General features: G+C 47.1%; 1 protein-coding gene across 1 annotated transcript in view; it reads right to left on the bottom strand.

Annotated features, from left to right (window-relative positions):
• Positions 1–20,597, bottom strand: part of LOC149436329 (T-cell surface glycoprotein CD4-like) — a 39,096-nt gene that overhangs the window by 6,282 nt on the left and 12,217 nt on the right. Inside the window, exons 4-7 of the mRNA XM_089661714.1 lie at positions 20,001–20,237; positions 11,704–12,024; positions 5,849–6,091; positions 2,540–2,670 (exon numbers count right to left, since the gene is read on the bottom strand). Of these exons, the coding sequence (XP_089517840.1) occupies positions 2,540–2,670; positions 5,849–6,091; positions 11,704–12,024; positions 20,001–20,237 (932 nt within the window). The remainder of the gene's footprint in view (positions 1–2,539; positions 2,671–5,848; positions 6,092–11,703; positions 12,025–20,000; positions 20,238–20,597) is intronic.

Below are 20,597 nucleotides of genomic sequence, written 5' to 3'. Positions count from 1 at the left end.
ATATAGAAGAATCAATCTCTCCATTTTCCTCCAGCGGCTTTATCTATCCAGCCTTTTCCTGCTGTGTGTCATTTACCAGCCCCTTCCTTTTCTAAACGGACAGCCAGTGATCTATACCGATCACTGACTCTGTCCATTCATAACTGAAGCATAGTAAACTGTTTGCTATGCTCCAGTGTATGAATGAACAGGAATCTCTGTACAGAACTATTCCTCTCCACTCATACTGTGCAGCAAAGGAGATTGAGGGCTGTGTCCTCAGTCTCTTTTCTCTGTCCCAAAGGTGGAACATTAGAGGTCTGCTTAAACCCCTGATATTTCACCAAAGCTCCCCAATGGGGCTCATAAAAAAAATTGTAAACACAATTAAAAAAAAATTGTAAAATATGGTAAACAAAATAAAAAAACAAGAAGAAACTACTGACACCGGTGATGGAACTACCAGGGTCACAAAGGTCGCACTTGCAACTGGGCCCTGGCTTTCCGCCACTGGGCTTGAAGGGAAGGGTCAGGGGAGCCCTTTATAATTTCTTGCACAAGGTCCTGAAGGTTCTAGTTACACCACTGGGAGGTGGGGCCTATCAGGTAGTTCTTACGGGGTCCAATGATCTTTCATGGCAAGCAGTTGCTGTATTTCTTCCAAGGCATATATGTAGGCCATACTCCCCAACCTGCCTGCAAAATTTCAAGAGTGGGCAACCTCCCCTAGGCCCCTCTTCCCTGGGCACTGGAGTCGCTAGAGGTTTGGATCCCCCTACCGTCCTGCACAGCCAGGCAACACGCATCTTCATAATGATTTGCACCAGAAATCAGTCCTTTTATTTATGGGATTTGAACTGGGATGGGGTGAAGGGTGTACAGGATGCCCAAGGGTACCAATAACTGAGGACAATGTTCTGGAACGATTTACAAGCCTTCACTACAACACATTCTCTGATGGAGAGCTAGGCAGAGTCTCCTAATGTTCCACCCCAGGTCCTAGATGACCTCCTCTTCCTTCACCCAGCAATCTGGAGGTGTTCCTGAACAGGGGAGCCGGTTTCTGTCACTTTAAGAAATAGACAGTCACTGGCAGGTGGTAAATCTGGATTCCCACCAGAGTGTTCCTTCCCCTATCCGCCCAGGGGGTGCAGGGGTGATCACTCAGATCCTCTCCTGTACTGCTGGTGGGTGTTATCAGGCCCATTAGCTGGGCCACTCCTTCCCTGCTGTACAGGTGGTCCTCACTCTGGGGGCCACTGAAGCTCTGAGCTTTCTTCCTTTCCAGCTCCAGGCCTGTAGGTGGGCCTCCTCGCAGTCTCCTGCCTTCAGCCTCACATCATCCTCTCTGTCTTCCACCCGAACTCTCCTGCAGCTAAGCAGGCTCAGTTACTTTTAAGGGTTGTCCTAGCCCTTGCCAAGCTTCCTGTTGGGGATTGGCTAGGATCCCTCAAGAGTACAAACCAGCCACTCCTCAGATTCACCCACTGTCTCTAGGCCTTCCTCCAAAGCTGTAGAGCAGGAGGAAATTCCAGAAGGCCTGGCCTGCAGAGCCTTTCAGCTCCTAACCGCACTTTGACCTTCTATTGCACCCAGGCTGCTACTTAACCCGCCTTTCTAACAATCAGGACTCTAGCTCCCCCTAGCTAACTGGCAGGGTACAACACATGGCTCCATCAGAGCAGGAATGATTGCTCTGGTTGGTTCAAAACCTGCATGCGAGAGAGTGCATTGGGCATATGCAGGTGTTAAACAAGCCAGCATGCTTGTTCCTGCGCTAATGGGGCCACGGTCCAATTCCAATGGCCCATCCTGCCATTTTTCTTGGCGTTTTGGCTGGGGAGAAGCTGATGGGGCCAGGCGTCCAATTCCAATATCCCATCCTGCCATTTGTCTTGGCGTTTTGGCTGGGGAGAAACTGATGGGGCCACGCGTCTAATTCCAACGGCCCATCCTGCCATTTTTCTTCGCGATTTGGCTGGGGAGAAGCTGATGGGGCCACGCGTCCAATTCCAGTGGACCATCCTGCCATTTTTCTTGGCGTTTTGGCTGGGGAGAAGCTGACACTAGAGAAGTTGGGGTGTGTAGGTATTTTGGGAAGTTGATGTGAAGGTGAATTAACCCTTTAAAAACAAGTTGGCAACCTTTTTGGCTCTATCCTGAAAAAAAAAAAAAAACGTTGATCGTTCTGTAATCCTATGGTGCCACCAATGATTTTGAAAATCGGTCGCTTTTCAGGAATTTTCCAACACGCCCAATAAACAAAATGGGGAGGAACCACGAAAATCGGCTGATGCCATTGCCCCACTAACAGAGCAAAAATCGTCTGATTATTTTTAGGTCCCATTTTCTTACAAAAATTGTTTGGAAATCGACCCATGTTTGGCTGGCCTTACACAGACTTCTCCTCTAACAAAGAGAAAAATATACAATGTATGTATAATGTTTGTATACAACATATCCTTTTCTCAATTCAAGAGGAGAAACAATTCATTGGCACATAGAGGGTCAGACTGTAAAGCGAAGATCCATCAAGGGATCCGATATTTCCTTTACTCACCAGCCTGCGAGAGCGGGCCACTGCAATGACAATGATCATCACAATTACAAGGAAAAGGAGGACTCCGACTCCGATCGTCACCCAGAACAGGTAGCCTGACAGATGCCGGAACTCCGCCTGCACTGGTAGAGCTAGAAGGAAGAGGACAGGTTTTATGAGGAAGAGGACAGGCTTTATAAGGAAGAGGACAGGCTTTATGATGAAGAGGACAGGTTTTATGAGGAAGAGGACAGGTTTGATAAGGAAGAGGACAGGTTTTATGAGGAAGAGGACAGGTTTGATAAGGAAGAGGACAGGTTTTATGAGGAAGAGGACAGGTTTTATGAGGAAGAGGACAGGCTTTATGAGGAAGAGGACAGGCTTTATGAGGAAGAGGACAGGTTTTATAAGGAAGAGGACAGGTTTTATGAGGAAGAGGACAGGGTTTATGAGGAAGAGGACAGGTTTTATGAGGAAGAGGACAGGCTTTATGAGGAAGAGGACAGGTTTTATAAGGAAGAGGACAGGTTTTATAAGGAAGAGGACAGGTTTTATGAGGAAGAGGACAGGCTTTATGAGGAAGAGGACAGGTTTTATGAGGAAGAGGACAGGTTTTATGAGGAAGAGGACAGGGTTTATGAGGAAGAGGACAGGTTTTATGAGGAAGAGGACAGGCTTTATGAGGAAGAGGACAGGTTTTATGAGGAAGAGGACAGGTTTTATAAGGAAGAGGACAGGTTTTATGCACTGGAAAGATTCTCATTCATTCTGCTGTGTCTCCGCTTTTGCCTAGTTATACTAACGCGGCCTTTCTTCTCATGGATTGACTGACTTTGTATTATTTACTTGTCTATGGCCAATTAGTTGGCTGTAAAGTTGTCATATCCGGCAGCCCCCATGGGAGGGGGGGGGGGCTTACAGTCCTGACCCTGGTCTGATATCTCTGCTCTGCCAGGAAGTAAATACAAAAGAATAACAGCTCACATAGCCATCCTGGAGAAAGGGTAAACTGATCACAGCTTAAACACCGGAGTTCTGCAAAAAGTTTCCACACTTTTTTAACACACACACATATATATATATATATACACACATACATACTCACACAGTGGTGTCCCGAGGCAGGTGTGGGGGGTGCGTGCAGTAGGGGGTGACACCTACTGCACGGGGTGACACCGGACCCGCTCCACCAAAAGGTAAGTTGTAAAGCAAACCGGTGATCCCCGTAGGATATATACATACCAGGGTCGGACTGACCATGTGGAAACTTGGGCACTGCCCGAGGGCAGTAGAGGGCCCCATGAGATGCCCCTGGTACCTTTTTCATAGGCTAGGATGGATCAGACCTGCAGATTGAGGAGCATAATGGATCAGACTCCGATCCATTACGCTCAATCTGCAGATCTGATCCATTCTGCGGGGATCGTCGGAGGGGGTGTCACTAAGTGTTATTGCCCGAAGTGACACCAACCCTAGGGATGCCCCTGTATGTGTGTGTATCAGGGGCGGACTGACAACTCATGGGGCCCCCGGGCAATAGGGGATCATGGGGCCCCTGTGTCCTTGCCCAAACTCAAAAAAGCCTATGAAAAAGGTACCAGGGGCATCTCATGGGGCCCTTTACTGCTCTCCGTCAGTGCCCAAGTTTCCAAATGGTCAGTCGCCCCTGGTGTGTATATATATATATATATATATATATATATATATATAGTGAAGGAAATGCGTATTTGCTCCCCTGCTGATGTTGAATGTTTGCCCCTCACAAAGAAATGATTGGTCTAAAAATCGAATGTTCGGTGTATTGTAACACTGAGAGACAGAATAGCAACAACAAATTCAGCAGAAATGCGTCTAACAAATGATGACTGATCTGCATGTTCATGAGGGAAATAAGGATTTCATCCCCTTCACAAAACATGACTTAGTACTTGGTGGCAAATCCCTTGTTGGCAATCACAGAGGTCAGACAAACTCGAACTCGAACTTTCATCTCCCTCCACAGATTTTAAATCAGATTAAGGTCTGGAGACTGGCTAGGCCACTCCAGGACCTTAATGTGCTTCTTCTTGAGCCACTCCTTTGATGCCTTGGCCATGTGTTTTGGGTCATTGTCATGCTGGAACACCCATCCACGACCCATTTTCAATGCCCTGGCTGAGGGAAGAAGGTTCTCACCCAAGATCTGACGGTACATTGTCCCTTTGTCCCTACATTGTCCCGGTACATTGTCCCGTCCATTGTCCCTTTGATGTGGTGCAGTTGTCCCTGTCCCAGAAGAAAAACACCCCAAAAGCAGAATGTTTCCACCACCATGTTTGACAGTTGGGATGGTGTTTTTGGGGTCATAGGCAGCATTCCTCCTCCTCCAAACACGGCGAGTTGAGTTGATGCCAAAGAGCTGGATTTTGGTCTCCTCTGACCACAACACTTCCCACCAGTCCTCTGCATCATTCAGATGTTCAGTGGCAAACTTCAGACGGACCTGGACATGTGCTTTCTTGAGCAGAGGGACCTTGCGGGCACTGCAGGATTTCAATCCTCGTCGGCGTAGTGTGTTACCAATTGTTTTCTTGGTGACTGTGGTCCCAGCTGCCTGGAGATCATTGACAAGATCCTCACGTGTAGTTCTGGGATGATTCCTCACTGTTCTCATGATCATTGACACTCCACGAGGTGAGATCTTGCATGGTGCACCAGACCTAGGGAGACTGACACTTGTTTTGTGTTTCTTCCATTTGCGAATGATTGCACCAACTGTTGTCACCTTCTCACCAAGCTGCTTGGCCATAGTTTGGTAGCCCAGTCCAGCCTTGTGTAGGTCTACAATCTTGTCCCTGACATCCTTGGACAGCTCTTTGGTCTTTGCCATGGTGGAGAGTTTGGAATCTGATGGTTTGATTGCTCCTGTGGACAGGTGTCTTTTATACAGGTAACACAATGAGATTAGCAGCACTCCCTTTAAGAGACTGCTTCTAATCTCAGCTTGTTACCTGTATGAAAGACACCTGGTAGCCAGAAATCCTGCTGAATGATAGGGGATCAAATCCTTATTTCCCTCATGAACATGCAGATCAGTCATCATTTCTTAGACATGCATTTCTGCTGACTTTTTTGCTGCTACATTTGCAATATTTGTTGGTTTTACAAAGCAATAGGGAAATACAGATTAATGTCTGCATGGGCCCCGAGGAATGCATAAAAAGTGCTAAAGGGCCATATGCAGCTCCTGAGCCACAGGTTGGGAACCAGAGCTATAAAGTGTCCCTGGAAAATATTTTTCTGACCCTCTGCACACATCTGACAGACAACCTCTGCCAGGCGAACACTTACTGAGTGTCAGATTAGCGCTGACCACCGTCTTCTCTTCAACCACGACGCAGCAGGTCCAGTTCCCCAACGTCTCCGGTAAAACAGTCACATCCTGGGCGAGCTTTAGTTTCCCGGGAGGGCCGCAATTTCCTTGATTTATGTTGGTGTTTTCCCAGCAGAGCCTCCCATTCTCACCCAGGCAGTTTGTTTCACACAGAAGGGTGACGATGGACTCCATGGAGAGGGCGGCTTCAGAGGAGGACACTGCAATGGGGGGACAGAACACAAATCTGCGTTAAGGTCATCGGCTCTTCTCAGAGGACACTATTGGAGAACATCTAATTAACAGAATGTATGATGTGATATTTAAAGTGATTATAAACCTCAGACATGAAATATGAACAAAGCATATCCCTCTACAGTGTGTACTTGCCTCAATCCAGAGCACTAAGTGTCATTTTTGTCCACTTTGTTGTTCCTTTGCTATCAGCATGAGTTACTTCAGACGAGTTTTCCTGACACCAAGAGATAAGTGGTGACAGGGGAGGGCCCAGCCTGTGATTGACAGCCTCATCTCTGTTCCTGTGTGCTGTGTGAAGGGGGCGTGTGTCCCTTCCCTCCAATCGGCTCTCAGAGCTCTCCTCACTGATGTAACTTCAGCTCCCCGCCCCCTGCTTTTTCGAGCTGAGAGATCCTGTGTAATGTTTGCACTTTGAATGAATGTAGGGGAAAGATGGCTGCAGATAAACAGGTACAACTTATGTAGGAGGATTTGTTTCATCTCTGTGTATCACCTGAGGTCAGTCATTTCACTTGGTATATGTGAGGGTTTACAACCGCTTTACCCATCACATAGTTATTATTGCAGTACTTCTGTACGGCTTCAGACACTTTAAGGGCCGGTTCACACTATAGAAATGCATTCCAGATGCGTTTCTACATGTGCAATTTTGATGCACTTTTGGCGTGTACCGGTACATTTTTGATGCGTTTGTGTCGCGTCAGTGTTTTTTTTATGCATTCTAGTTAATTTTTTCCCCTCTCTTTTTCTTCAATTTAAATAGGGACATGTGCATTCCACTGCATTTAGGTGCATTCCAGTGCATTTTTGATGCGTTCTGGTGCGTTCCAGTGCAGTTCTGTGCAGAAAAAATGCAGCAGGTTCTACTTTTTTTTCTGCAACTGGAACGCACTGAAACTGCAAGCGCTGATGTGAACTATGACACTGACAGCCATATAACCTACTTTCTGTGCGTTTTCCATGCAGAAAAAAACGCAACTGAAACGCATGGAGTATGAACCAGGCCTGAGGATATGCACAAAGCAGTGCTGCGCTCGTATGCAGTTTACACTTCGTGTGATTCGTTTTGTTTACTTTCGTTTTTTGGCATCGGAATCTCCAAATTGACACAAAAGCAAATGGCAACGAATCCAAAAAAACCGTTATAATGAAATTAGCAAATGCATTTGTTTCTTTCGAATGACATCATGGGGTTTATTTACTAAAGCTGGAGAGTCCAAAATCAGACTCCCTTCTGCATAGAAACCAATCAGCTTCTAACCTCAGCTTGTTCAATGAAGCTTTGGCAATGAAACCTGGAAGCTGATTGGTTTCTATGCAGAAGGGAGTCTGATTTTGGACTCTCCAGCTTTAGTAAATAAACCCCCATATGATGGGACAGGCTCATGGGGAAATTAATTCAGTTTTTGAATTTGTTGGCCAGTCTGGTTAGTCTTCTTGGCTAAAACGGTCCTAGGGTTATGTCCGAGATGCCCCACCTGAAGAAGGACTTCCATCTGCAATGATCACCTTACGAGAAAAGGAATTGTGAGCTTTTGGCATGATTGAGATCACCGACTCAGAGAGACCATGTTCTGCTAGTGCCTGGGTTTCAACTGCCATGGCATGACTAGTGCACCCGAGATAGGTTCATCCAGACCCCACTACACCACCATTACCCTTCCATACCAACCACTTTTACTTACTATACTTACAGAAAACACAACACCAATTTTTGGAGTAAAATGGCCAACACGGCCTTTTATTAACCAATCAAGTTTAAACACATCAACCGTTCCTTATAACAGAAAACATAAAGAGTTGTCGTTGGTCTTTGAAGGCAACCCAAAACAATCCGAAATGCAACCATATTCCACTAGGCCTCCAGCCGCAACCAACCAGCTCGGAGACAACCATACCGTCCGCAGTGCAGCACCACCACCTTCCAGTTAAACCTTGGTTAACTGGAATGTTCCCGGGCACACCATACCAACGATGGGTCCCACACCATTTTTGTACCTCCAAGATAAGAACCGCCTGCAAAGACCAACCACCGCCCAGGAACCGAAATAACCCCCCCCCAGGAGGAACACAACACTCACCAAACAGGGAGGGCGGGAGGGAAGCTCTCTCTCCCATGTCCAGCTCCAACTGATGCCCCTCCCCAGGACAACCCACCCTAAAGTGCAGAAGACCCCACCTACACTCTCTCTACCAACCAGATCCCCCAGCTATCCTTTACCAACCCTAAAACTGTCATTAACCCTCACACGTCTTCCTTCCCACTCTGGGCCTAGTCATGCCTGCCCTGCGCTAATTCTTTTCTTCTTTTATCGCTGCGGGCATTTCTTTAAAGCCAGTGACTGAGAAGCAGGTGCAGGACCAAACCTTGAGAGAAAAAATCTGGAGGGGTCAAGGTCAATGACAGGATGTCTGTGACCAGATGAACTAGGTTGGAGTACTCTACTCATCCTGGCCGGTCTGGTTAGGCTTCTTGGCTGAGAAGGTCCTAAGGTTAGGTCTGAGATGGTTCCTTTATCTGAAGAAGGCCTTCCAACTGCAATGATGCACTTTAAAAGAAAAGGAATTGTCAGACCTTGGCATGATAGATATCACTACCTCGGAGAGACCATGCTCTCCCAGTGACTTGGCTTCAATGCCTCAACACTCATGCCATTAAAGCCAGTGACGGAGAAGCAGATGCAGGACCAAACCTTGAGAGAAAAAATCTGGAGGGGTCAAGGGCAATGACAGGATGTCTGTGACCAGATGAACTAGGTTGGAGTACTCTACTCATCCTGGCCGGTCTGGTTAGGCTTCTTGGATGAGAAGGTCCTAAGGTTAGGTCTGAGATGGTTCCTTCACCTGAAGAAGGCCTTCCAACTGCAATGATGCACTTTAAAAGAAAAGGAATTGTCAGCCCTTGGCATGATAGATATCACTACCTTGGAGAGACCATGCTCTCCCAGTGACTTGGCTTCAATGCCTCAACACTCATGCCATTAAAGCCAGTGACGGAGAAGCAGATGCAGGACTGAGCCTTGAGAGAGAAAGTCTGGAAGAGTCACGGAATGTCTGTGACCAGATGAACTAGTTCAGAGTACTCTGTTCTTATTGGCCAGTCTGGTTAGGCTTCTTGGCTGGAAAGGTCCTAGGGTTGAGTCTGAAATGCTTGCTTCATATGAGAGAAGGCCTTCCACCTGCAATAATACAACTTATAAGAAGACATTGTGAGCCCTTTGTGAGTACGTTGGGGCCTCGGTCCATGCAGTTTCATCCCGGATGTCCATATTTTACAATTGCTCTGATAAATATTGATTTTCTGGCAAAAGTGACCTGGCAGAGGAGGCTGAGTTGTACTACATTAGCCAATTAACAGAGATCCCCAGTTGTGTGGAGCACTATTGCTTAAAGCGTTGTGGCCCTTAGGGGTTGCATAGATTACGTGAGGGGGCACTCCACATTTTTGGATTACGATATACACGTGTGGCATGTTAACACGCATCATGTTTGGAGTGAAGAATTGAAGCACTGATATCGCGTTGTTTGTTTGCACATCAACTGTCAAGCACCTATTATTGCACTTTATTATGGACTCTATTTTGACCCGCATTTATATTTATATATTTTTTTAGAGCTCTTGTCACTTTTATTTAGAGTGTGCAATATATTTTCTTGGATGTATCTTTTTCGCAATACTTTATTTTGGCACTATTAATAATAGTCAGCAACTGCATGACCTGTCTGCACTTCAGCACTTGTCAATCATATATTTGGGCAATATCAAGCACTAGTTTATTCATTTAATTCGTTTATCCACACAGTGTGGCCACTTTATGCGTATTTAACATTATTGTATTATACACATCGAGTTTTTATGTGAAGCGCTTCACCAATATTGTTTATTTATGTTATACATCCTGAGGTATTGGGAATAGGTGGTAGCAGCTTGCATTAATCTAGGGTTTTGTCTATTTATACACAGTCCACCACCCCCTCCTCCTCAAAAAACTACACTCCCTCGGCCTCAGAGATTCTGCTCTCTCCTGGCTCTCATCCTACCTGTCACAACGCTCTTTCAGTGTTACCTATAACGCTACCACCTCCCCCTCACTCCCCCTCTCTGTTGGGGTCCCTCAAGGCTCCGTCCTCGGGCCCCTTCTCTTCTCCATCTACACCTCCTCCCTTGGCCAACTCATACACTCTCACGGCTTCAACTACCACCTCTATGCTGATGACACACAAATCTATCTCTCAACCCCCACCTCACCCCCTCGGTCTCCGCCCGAATCACACACCTGCTGATCAGATTGGATGTCGCTCCACTTCTTTAAACTGAACCTCTCCAAAACCGAGTTTTTTGTCTTCCCCCCAGCGCCCCCCCCCCCCCATTGACTTCTCCATCACATCCAACAATGCCACCATCAAACCCGCCCCGCAGGCCAGAGTACTTTGTGTTATTCTGGACTCCAACCTATCCTTCCAGCCCCAAGTCCAATCTTTAACAAACTCGTGCCGCCTCCACCTCCGCAACATCGCCAAAATCCGCACGTTCCTAACCCCAGAAACCACTAAACAGCTCATCCACTCCCTCATCATATCACGACTCGACTACTGCAACTCCCTCCTCACTGGCCTGCCTCGCCGCTGGCTATCCCCGCTTCAGTCCATCCTGAATACGGCTGCCAGACTCATTCACCTTTCCAACCGCTCCGTTTCCGCCACCCCCCTCTGCCAATCCCTCCACTGGCTTCCACTCAGTGTCCTCCACCCCCCTCTGCCAATCCCTCCACTGGCTTCCGATTGCGCAACGGATCAAATTCAAAATCCTAACGCTGACGTACAAAGCCGTCCACCATACTGCCCCGAACTACATCACTGACCTAATATCCAAGTACCACCCAACACGCACACTCCGCTCCTCACAAGACCTCCTTCTCTTTAGTTCCCTGGTCTCCTCCTCCCATGCCCGCCTCCAGGACTTCTCCAGGGTGTCACCCATCCTCTGGAACTCCCTGCCCCAACCCATCAGATTATCACCTACTCTCCTCTCCTTTAGGCGCACCCTGAAAACCCACCTCTTCAGGGAAGCCTACCTCACCCCCTGCTAACCTGCCAACCTCCTCCACTCTTCCTACCACTCCATCCCCCACAGCTATCTCCTCCTGTGCCACCATCCCCTCCCTCCTAGATTGTAAGCTCGAAAGAGCAGGGCCCTCGAACCCCTCATGTTGTGCATTGTATTGTATTGTTATTGTTCTGTCCCACTTTGTAATGTACAGCGCTGAGCGAACTATTGGCGCTTTATAAATACTGTATAATAATAATAATATGTATTGTGAGCCCTTGGCATGATCAATATCACCACCTCAGAGAGACCATGCTCTCCCAGTGCCTTGGCTTCAAAAGCCATGCCATTATAGCCAGAGACTGAGAAGTAGGTAAAGGACTGAACCTTGAGAAAAAAAAAGTCTGGATGAGTCAAGAACAGCCACAGGACGTCTGTGACCAGATGACCTAGGTTGGAGTACTCTGCTCTTCTTGGCCAGTCTGGTTAGTTTTTTTTTTTAAGCCTGCTAAGGAAATACATACACACCTGTGAGTTTCGCCACACACACTTTCCTCTGCAGCCTCTTCCTTCTGCCCTCCATCTCTAGCACAATCTCCATCTGGTAGTCTCCAATTTCGGGATTAGAAAGATGAATATCTAAACTTTGCACATCACTATTACAGCCTCCAGGCCAGCAGAGAGCACCATCAGTGACGGAAAGCTGTTGAACGACCTTGGATGGGTTAATGACTTTCCCTTCCACAACCTTGGCTTCACTGGACTGCACTTTGAAAATGGACTTCCAGGGGAGGATTACAGACTTTGGGTTCTGTATATACACAATACCTGAAGAAGCACTAGAAGGACCTAAAAAAAAAAAAAGCAAACAAGCAAGCAACATGGTGAGGGAAGGGTAAAGATCAAAAACGTACTAAAAAGTCTCATTCCCATCAAAATGTATTGGAGGTGTTCATGAGGGTTTGATCCTCTGCCTAGTTTTTAATACTATCTGTGACTTTGGTGTGGAAATTACTTTGGCAGAGGATACCCCATTTCAGATTCTGATACGTCAGCCAGGGCACTGCTTCAAGCTAAATGTCCTAGCTCCCGTGTCTATAGTGCATTTGTTATCTATATCTATGGAGTATCCACTAGGGAGCCAGTGACACCAGTATCATGCTTCATCTAGTACAGTCAGTCTAAACCAAGATTCCATGGAACCCCAGATTTCTTTCAGAGGTTCCCAGGGGTACTCTGAACTGTAGCTGATTGACCTGTCATCTGATGAGAAATTCTGTTTCCAATGCCACTTGGCAGAGGTGGTGGCATGACCCTAATGATCTTTTTAACTGTCAATAAATGTGCCCTCCTAACCATTACAGTAGGGGGAATTCTTCCCACTGACCACCAATGTAAGGGGCGTTCTTCCTACTGACCTCCAATCGAAGGGGCATTCTTCCCACTGACCACCAATGTAAAGGGTGTTCTTCCCACTGACCCCCAATGTAAGGGGCATTCTTCCAACTGACCCCCAATGTAAGGGGCATTCTTCCCACTGACCACCAATGTAAGGGACATTCTTCCCACTGACCACCAATGTAAGGGACATTCTTCCCACTGATCACCAATGTAAGGGACATTCTTCCCACTAACCACCAATGTAAGGGACATTCTTCCCACTGACCCCCAATGTAAGGGACATTCTTCCCACTGACCCCCAATGTAAGGGACATTCTTCCCACTGACCACCAATGTAAGGGACATTCTTCCCACTGACCACCAATGTAAGGAGCATTCTTCCCACTGACCACCAATGTAAGGGACATTCTTCCAACTGACCCCCAATGTAAGGGGCATTCTTCCCACTGACCACCAATATAAGGGGCATTCTTCCCACTGATCACCAATGTAAGGGACATTCTTCCCACTGACCCCCAATGTAAGGGACATTCTTCCCACTGACCACCAATGTAAGGGACATTCTTCCCACTGACCACCAATGTAAGGGACATTCTTCCCACTGATCACCAATGTAAGGGACATTCTTCCCACTGACCCCCAATGTAAGGGACATTCTTCCCACTGACCACCAATGTAAGGGACATTCTTCCCACTGACCACCAATGTAAGGGACATTCTTCCCACTGACCACCAATGTAAGGGACATTCTTCCCACTGATCACCAATGTAAGGGGCATTCTTCCCACTGACCACCAATGTAAGGGACATTCTTCCCACTGACAACCAATGTAAGGGACATTCTTCCCACTGACCTCCAATGTAAGGGACATTCTTCCCACTGACCACCAATGTAAGGGACATTCTTCCCACTGACCACCAATGTAAGGGACATTCTTCCCACTGACCACCAATGTAAGGGGCATTCTTCCCACTGACCACCAATGTTAGGGGAATTGTTCCCACTTTTTCTTTATTAAAAGTCTTGCAATCATTAAACAAAATAATATACAGAATATACATAGATAAATAATTATATACATATTTACACAAAAACAAAAATAAATATAGCAAAATATGCTGTCAGTCAAAGCAAACCTCTCAGAAATGAAAAGACATAACTGGGGGAAATATAGCTTACTACTATCACTACACCAGACATCACACCTGAGAGGTCAAGAAACAACCCCGCCCCCATTACGCATGCAGTCCCTCTTCAAAAAGAAGATCTTAACCAACAAAAACTAAGGGAGTGAAAAGAACAGCATAAGAAAAGAACCCCTCACCCAGAGATGGACAGTTCACCAAAGGCAGGTCTGATATTCCTCCACGCCCTTATCCAGACAGCCCGAGGCTCCCTGCCCTTCTCAAGACCCTGAATCTTCCCAACCTCACCCAGAATATCGTGCACCACCACCTCAACAGGGAGGACTTTCATCCGCAGGGTAATCTGACACCGTGCATTCCATGTGAAGTAACAAACAACTATACTAACTAAAAAAAGTATATCCAAATCAAAGTCCCAGCGAGCTGGGAATGCCCCGTACACCCACTCTGCATAACTCATGTGATAGAGAAAGGGGATGCCCAGCGCCCTCCCCACCCTTTTATACACCTCTATGTTAAAGGGGCACTGGAGCAGAAAGTGGTCCATAGACTCCACTTTACCAACACACTCTGCTCTAGGACAATCCCGATCATCCACAGGGCGGTGCTTCAGGTTCCCTCTCACATAGAGCCTTCCATGGAAAGCGAGCCAGGCTTGATCCCTAAACGTCAAAGGGATTCTCTCCAGGTTAAACGCAATCCCTCCCTCATTACGGAGCCTGGGCAATCCTTTAAGGCCAGTGACACACTGAAAGCAGAAGCCAAAATCCTCTCCCCCAGAAGCATCCTGGGAAGGCACCTGATATCCTCCACTGTCACCTGCCACTGCCAAAGTATTTTCAGACATGGGGCAACATAAGCCGGGAGCTTGCCATGTCGGACTCTCAGACTTTTCACTGGGCCGCCATCTTCCCAGCAATGCAGAAATGCTTAAACCAAGACTGAAAAATACCCACCCATCCCGACGGGGTCTCTGCTAACATATTACCAAGATTGTACTTTAAAAAGAGCAAAGAAAAGAAAACTAACGGGTTGACCATTCCTAGGCCACCCTCCCACCTGCACAGATAAGTTACATTGCGTTTGATCAAGTTCAGCCTATTTCCCCATAACAGTTGGAAAAAACAGCTGTAGACCCTTGCATAGAGATACCGGCAAGATACAGACGAAGCTGACATATAAAAAGATCGGGATCAGGTAAGGTTTGATAAAGTCAACCCTCTCCCTCAAGGAAAACCTCCATCTCTTCCAGCTCGCCACTTTGGATTTGGCATCTACCAACCTGCTTTCCCAATTTCGATGATCATAGTCACCAGGACCAAATTTGATGCCAAAAATTTCCTGCTTGGGTTGCAGGAAGGCATCCGGAAGTTAGAAGCTTTCACCCTCCTCACCCATCCAGAAAACTTCAATTCTTTTCATGGTTGACTTTAGAGCCAGAAGCCTCTGTGTACTGCTCTATCATAAAGACCACCTCCTGCGACTCCTCAGTCCCAGAGATAATAACAGACACATCATCAGCATAGGCCACGGCCTTCAAAGGCGGCGCACCAGCAATGCCCAGAGGCACCCCGCACAACGATGCACCCTCTAGCCTTTTTACAAAAGGGTCGATTGCGAAAGCATATAGCAGGAGGCTTAAAAGGACATCCCTGGCGCACACCAGAGCCGACCTCAAAAGGCCGCCTAACCCAACCATTAACAAGTGGGAAGCTCTCAGCCCCTTTATATAATGTCTTCAGCCAATCTATAAACCTTCCCTGCAGGCTGTGTCTACCAAGTAGCAACCACAGATATTCATGATTCACTCGATCAAAAGCTTTTGCCTGATCCAATGCCAGCAAGTACTTTCTCCATCCAGAAGCCCTGCATCGTTCCAAAGCCTTCCAGATAGCCAAAACTGCTGAGAAATCACCTGCTACTGACGACAAGTGCCACAAAAGAATCTTTGCCAAGATCTTTCTATCAACATTGAGAAGACTGATGGGGCGCCAGTTCCCAAGCATTGGGGGGGTCTTTACCTTTTGACAGAAGAATCCCAGAGGATGGCCTCATGGAGGGAGGGAGCGAACCCTCTTCTAGACATATGTTAAAAACCTTCGCTAAATAGGGAGCCAGAATGGACTTAAAACACTTGTAAAATTCAGCTGTCAATCCATCTGGTCCAGGCGATTTTTTGGTAGCCAGCTTGTCTATAGCACGAACCACCTCATCCACTGAAATTGGTTCTGTCAAATTCATCAAAAGCAATGTACCATTTCCCAATCCTGGAGTAGAATCCAGAAAGCTTTCCATCCTGTCCTGGCTAAGGTCCTTTCTTCCCTGGAGGTCTGCATAATACGACCCAAAGATCTCCAAGATCCCTGATCTGGACTTTATCAAGGAACCCGTACTGTCTTTCAGGCCAATAACCGTCTTAACTGCTATGCCTTGCTTACAGTTCTGGTAAGGATCAGGCGAGTGATATTGCCCATAATCCCTCTCCAGAACCAAGGAGACACGGCTATCGCATTGACACTTCCTAAGAAGAAGCTTCACTTCAGAAATCTTCCCTGGATCTCCTCCATACGAGACAAGATGATCAAGCTTCCTCTGCAAATGCTGGTAGGCAATATACATAGCAAGCTGCTTCTTCTTACTTATAGCCTTGAAAAGTCCAATCGCCCTTTGTTTCACAAGCTCCCACCACTCTGACTTACTGCTGCAAAAGTCCAGAATAGAAACCTGTGCCTGAAAAAACTCCTCAAAGGATTGTCTTACCTCTACATCTTCCAGGAGAGCCGAATTCAGTTTCCAGACACCCCTTCCCCTGGGTGGAGTGCCCGAGACATTCATACAGACAGCATACAGTGGTCAGAGAACTCCACCACCCTCAACTCAGGAGCCGAGAAAGCAGAGATCTCCTTTAAAAAAAACCTGTTTATCCTGCTCTGACTATTCCCTCTCTGAAATGTGAACCCCGTGCTGCCAGGGCAGTGCTTAATGTGCACATCTACCAGGCCTGCCTGTCTATTCAAATCTCTGAGAAAAACGCTATCATAACCCAGCCTGTCTATGGAGCCTCTCCTGTCTTCAGGCCTAATTATGGTGTTAAAGTCACCTCCAAAGACAACCTGCTGGGAAGTAAAAAGGAAGGGCTTGATCTTTGTGAGGAGGCATTTCCTGCCCCATTTTGACTGCGGTCCATAGATACTGATCAGGCGCAGGTCCTGCCCTCTAACAGAGACATCTAAGACCATGCATCTCCCCATTTCTACCTCAACTGGTGTCATTGGAAGGAATTGTGTCCCATCATTGGCGTCATTGGTAGGAATTGTGCCCCATCATTAGTGCCACTGTGCCCCATTGTTGGTGTCATTGGGAGGAATTGTGCCCCATCATTGGCATCATGGGAAGGAATTGTGCCCCATCATTAGTGCCATTGGGCCACATTGTTGATGTAATTGGGAGGAACTATGGCCCATCATTGGTGCCATTGGGAGGAACTGTGCCCCATTATTAGTGATAGTAAATGAAATACTGCCCCAGGGACCGAATAAAAGCAAGCAAAGGGCTGCAGTTTGGAGACCACTGTTCTAGATCTAAGAGGATCACTGTTCTAGATCTAAGAGGATCATGAAAGAAAAATAAAAAAAACACAGCATTTTTGCTTACACATGACTGGATGAAAGAAATCAGCAGAGCTTTGCCTCATTTTAGAGCTTCCCCTCCGATATAAAGCAACAGACTATTTGCCTTTAGTAAATCAATGCCTTTATGTGAATGGACACAGGGGATAACACGGAGGGCCGTTTGAAATCGGTAAAAAAAAAACAACCGCCCGATGCCCCTAAAAGTGGCTGCCAAAAACGCCCTGTGTGCATCAGGACTAAATAGTGTATGTTGATATTGTGCAGTCTTCTATCCACCCAATAGAGGGCGCTTTAGCCTCAATTTGGGAGGCATTGTAGCATTGTCAGCTGTTCTGCAAGAAGGAGTCCAATACTTAGAAACTCTGATTTACGAAAGTCGTAAAGACTGTTCACCTAGAGAAGTCAACTTCCAGCCTGTATTCACTTTAAAATTAGAAACCAGGGAAAATACAAGAAAACAGTTTGTACGAAGCAGTGACGGCCAGTGAAGGCCAGTGACGGCCAGTGATGGCTAGTGACAGCCAATGATGGCCAGTAATGGCCAATGACGGCCAGTGATATATCTCGCCTTGACTATTGTAACTCCCTTCTCATTGGCCTCTACCTAATCACAGGCTATCCCCTCTTCAGTCTGTCATGAATGCTGCTGCCAGACTCATCCACCTTACTAACCATTCTGTATCAGCCATCCCTCTCTGCCAATCCCTCCACTGGCCTCCACTCAGTGTCCTCCACCCCTCTCTGCCAATCCCTCCACTGGCCTCCACTCAGTGTCCTCCATCCCTCTCTGCCAATCCCTCCACTGGCCTCCACTCAGTGTCCTCCACCCCTCTCTGCCAATCCCTCCACTGGCCTCCACTCAGTGTCCTCCACCCTTCTCTGCCAATCCCTCCACTGGCCTCCACTCAGTGTCCTCCACCCTTCTCTGCCAATCCCTCTACTGGCCTCCACTCAGTGCCCTCCATCCCTCTCTGCCAATCCCTCCACTGGCCTCCACTCAATGTCCTCCATCCCTCTCTGCCAATCTCTCCACTGGCCTCCACTCAATGTCCTCCACCACTCTCTGCCAATCTCTCCACTGGCCTCCACTCAATGTCCTCCATCCCTCTCTGCCAATCCCTCTACTGGACTCCGCTCAGTGTCCTCCATCCCTCTCTGCCAATCCCTCCACTGGCTTCCCATTGCCCAACGAATAAAATTCAAAACATTAACAATAACGTGTAAAGCCATTTATAACTCCGCCCCAAATTACATCACCAATCTTGTCTCCAAATATCACCCAAATCGTCCTCTCCGATCCTCGCACGACCTCCTGCTCTCTAGCTCCCTTGTCTCCTCCTACCATGGTTGTCTCCAGGACTTCTCCAGAGCTTCCCCATCCTCTGGAACTCTCTACCCCAAATTTATCAGACTATCACCTACTCTGCTCACTTTTAGGCGATCTCTGAAAACCTCTCTCTTCAGGGAAGCCTATCCTGCCCTCAGCTAATAATGGAATCTTCTAATCCTCCTACCAGCCCATCCCCCACAGTTACTACCTATTGTACCACTAGCCCATCCCTTCTAGATTGTAAGATCCCAGGATCAGGGCCCTCCTAACCCTTCTGTATTGAACTGTATTGTTGCTGTATTGTCTCCCGTTATATTTGTAAAGCGCTGAGCAAACTGTTGGCACTATATAAATCCTGTATAATTATTATACAGTATTTATAAAGCGGCAATAGTTCGCTCAGCGCTGTACATTACAAAGGGGGACAGAACATGTGACAGAACAATACCAATACAATGCAAAACATGAGGGGATTGAGGGCCCTGCTCTTTCGAGCTTACAATCTAGGAGGGAGGGGATGGTGGCACAGGAGGAGATAGCTGTGGGGGATGGAGTGGTAGGAAGAGTGGAGGAGGTCGGCAAGTTAGCAGGGGGTGGGGTAGGCTTCCCTGAAGAGGTGGGTTTTCAGGGTGCGCCTAAAGGAGAGGAGAGTAGGTGATAATCTGATGGGTTAGGGCAGGGAGTTCCAGAGGATGGGTGACACCCTGGAGAAGTCCTGGAGGCGGGCATGGGAGGAGGAGACCAGGGAACTAGAGAGAAGGAGGTCTTGTGAGGAACAGAGTGTGCGTGTTGGGTGGTACTTGGATATTAGGTCGGTGATGTAATTTGGGGGAGTATGGTGGACAGCTTTGTACGTCAGTGTTAGGATATTGAATTTGATCCGTTGCGCAATAATAATTTTTAATAATAATAATAATAATAATAAAAGTGATGACTAGCGACGGCCAGTGACGGCTAGTGACGGCCAATGACGGCCAGTGATGGCTAGTGACAGCCAGTGATGGCCAATGACAGCTAGTGATGGCCAGTGACGGCCAATGATGACCAGTGATGGCTAATGATGACCAGTGACAGCTAATGATGGCCAGTAACGGCCATTGACAGCTAATGATGGCCAGTGAAGGCCAATGATGACCAGTGACTGCCAGTGATGGCTCCGTTCGAGGTTTCAATCAAAGGAGGCCTCAAAGCAAGCATTGTCTGCAGTGTTATCTCTTTAGCTAACCAGATAGACAGACGGAGATAAAAAATAATCGTTTCAAATGTAAGCGTGTTAAAAATTCCATAAAGATCGCATCGTTATAGTCTTTCATTACCGAATACTTTGATCTGTGTGGAGATCTGGATATCATTACCACCTTCCATCTTAATATGACACCAGTATTGACCACTGCTCTGCACATCCAAATTCTTTAACTCTACACTCGTTCCTCCTGCAAGATGCTCGTGGTCACCCTTCGTCCAATGGACCTGAAGACCCGGGACATTCTCTGGAGACAACGTCAGTTTCAGGTCCTCCGATGACATGAGGTTTTTGGAAGGTTTTGCTGACACTGCAGGGAAAAAAAAAAATAATAAAACAAAAAGTTGCATCTGGGAACCACCCAAGTAGCGTGGTGGTGTTCACTGGCATGATGGGGAAGAAAGCTTTTGGCCTTGTCTTGTGTTGGGACTGAACTAGGCATGGTTGTCCTGTGTGGACGGGCCCTTAAAACACATAGAAAGAATGTGTGGTTCACTATCTGTCTACGAGGAGAGAAAATGACCGGAAAGCTCTCCGATGGGACATAGACAACCAAAAAAAAAAATGGATGGGGCCTTAACCTTTTTGTTTGGTGAAGATGGGGACCTCCACCAAACAAAGGGTATTGATATTACATATACTTTAAAATGATAAAGGATAACAGCGATTA

The sequence above is a fragment of the Staurois parvus genome, unplaced genomic scaffold (assembly GCF_062004578.1).
Source record: "Staurois parvus isolate SC_StPar_1 unplaced genomic scaffold, SC_StPar_1.0 ptg001376l, whole genome shotgun sequence".
Classification (NCBI taxonomy): domain Eukaryota; kingdom Metazoa; phylum Chordata; class Amphibia; order Anura; family Ranidae; genus Staurois; species Staurois parvus.
Note: the sequence above shows the minus strand (reverse complement) of the source record. Positions and strands in the feature narration are given on the sequence as shown.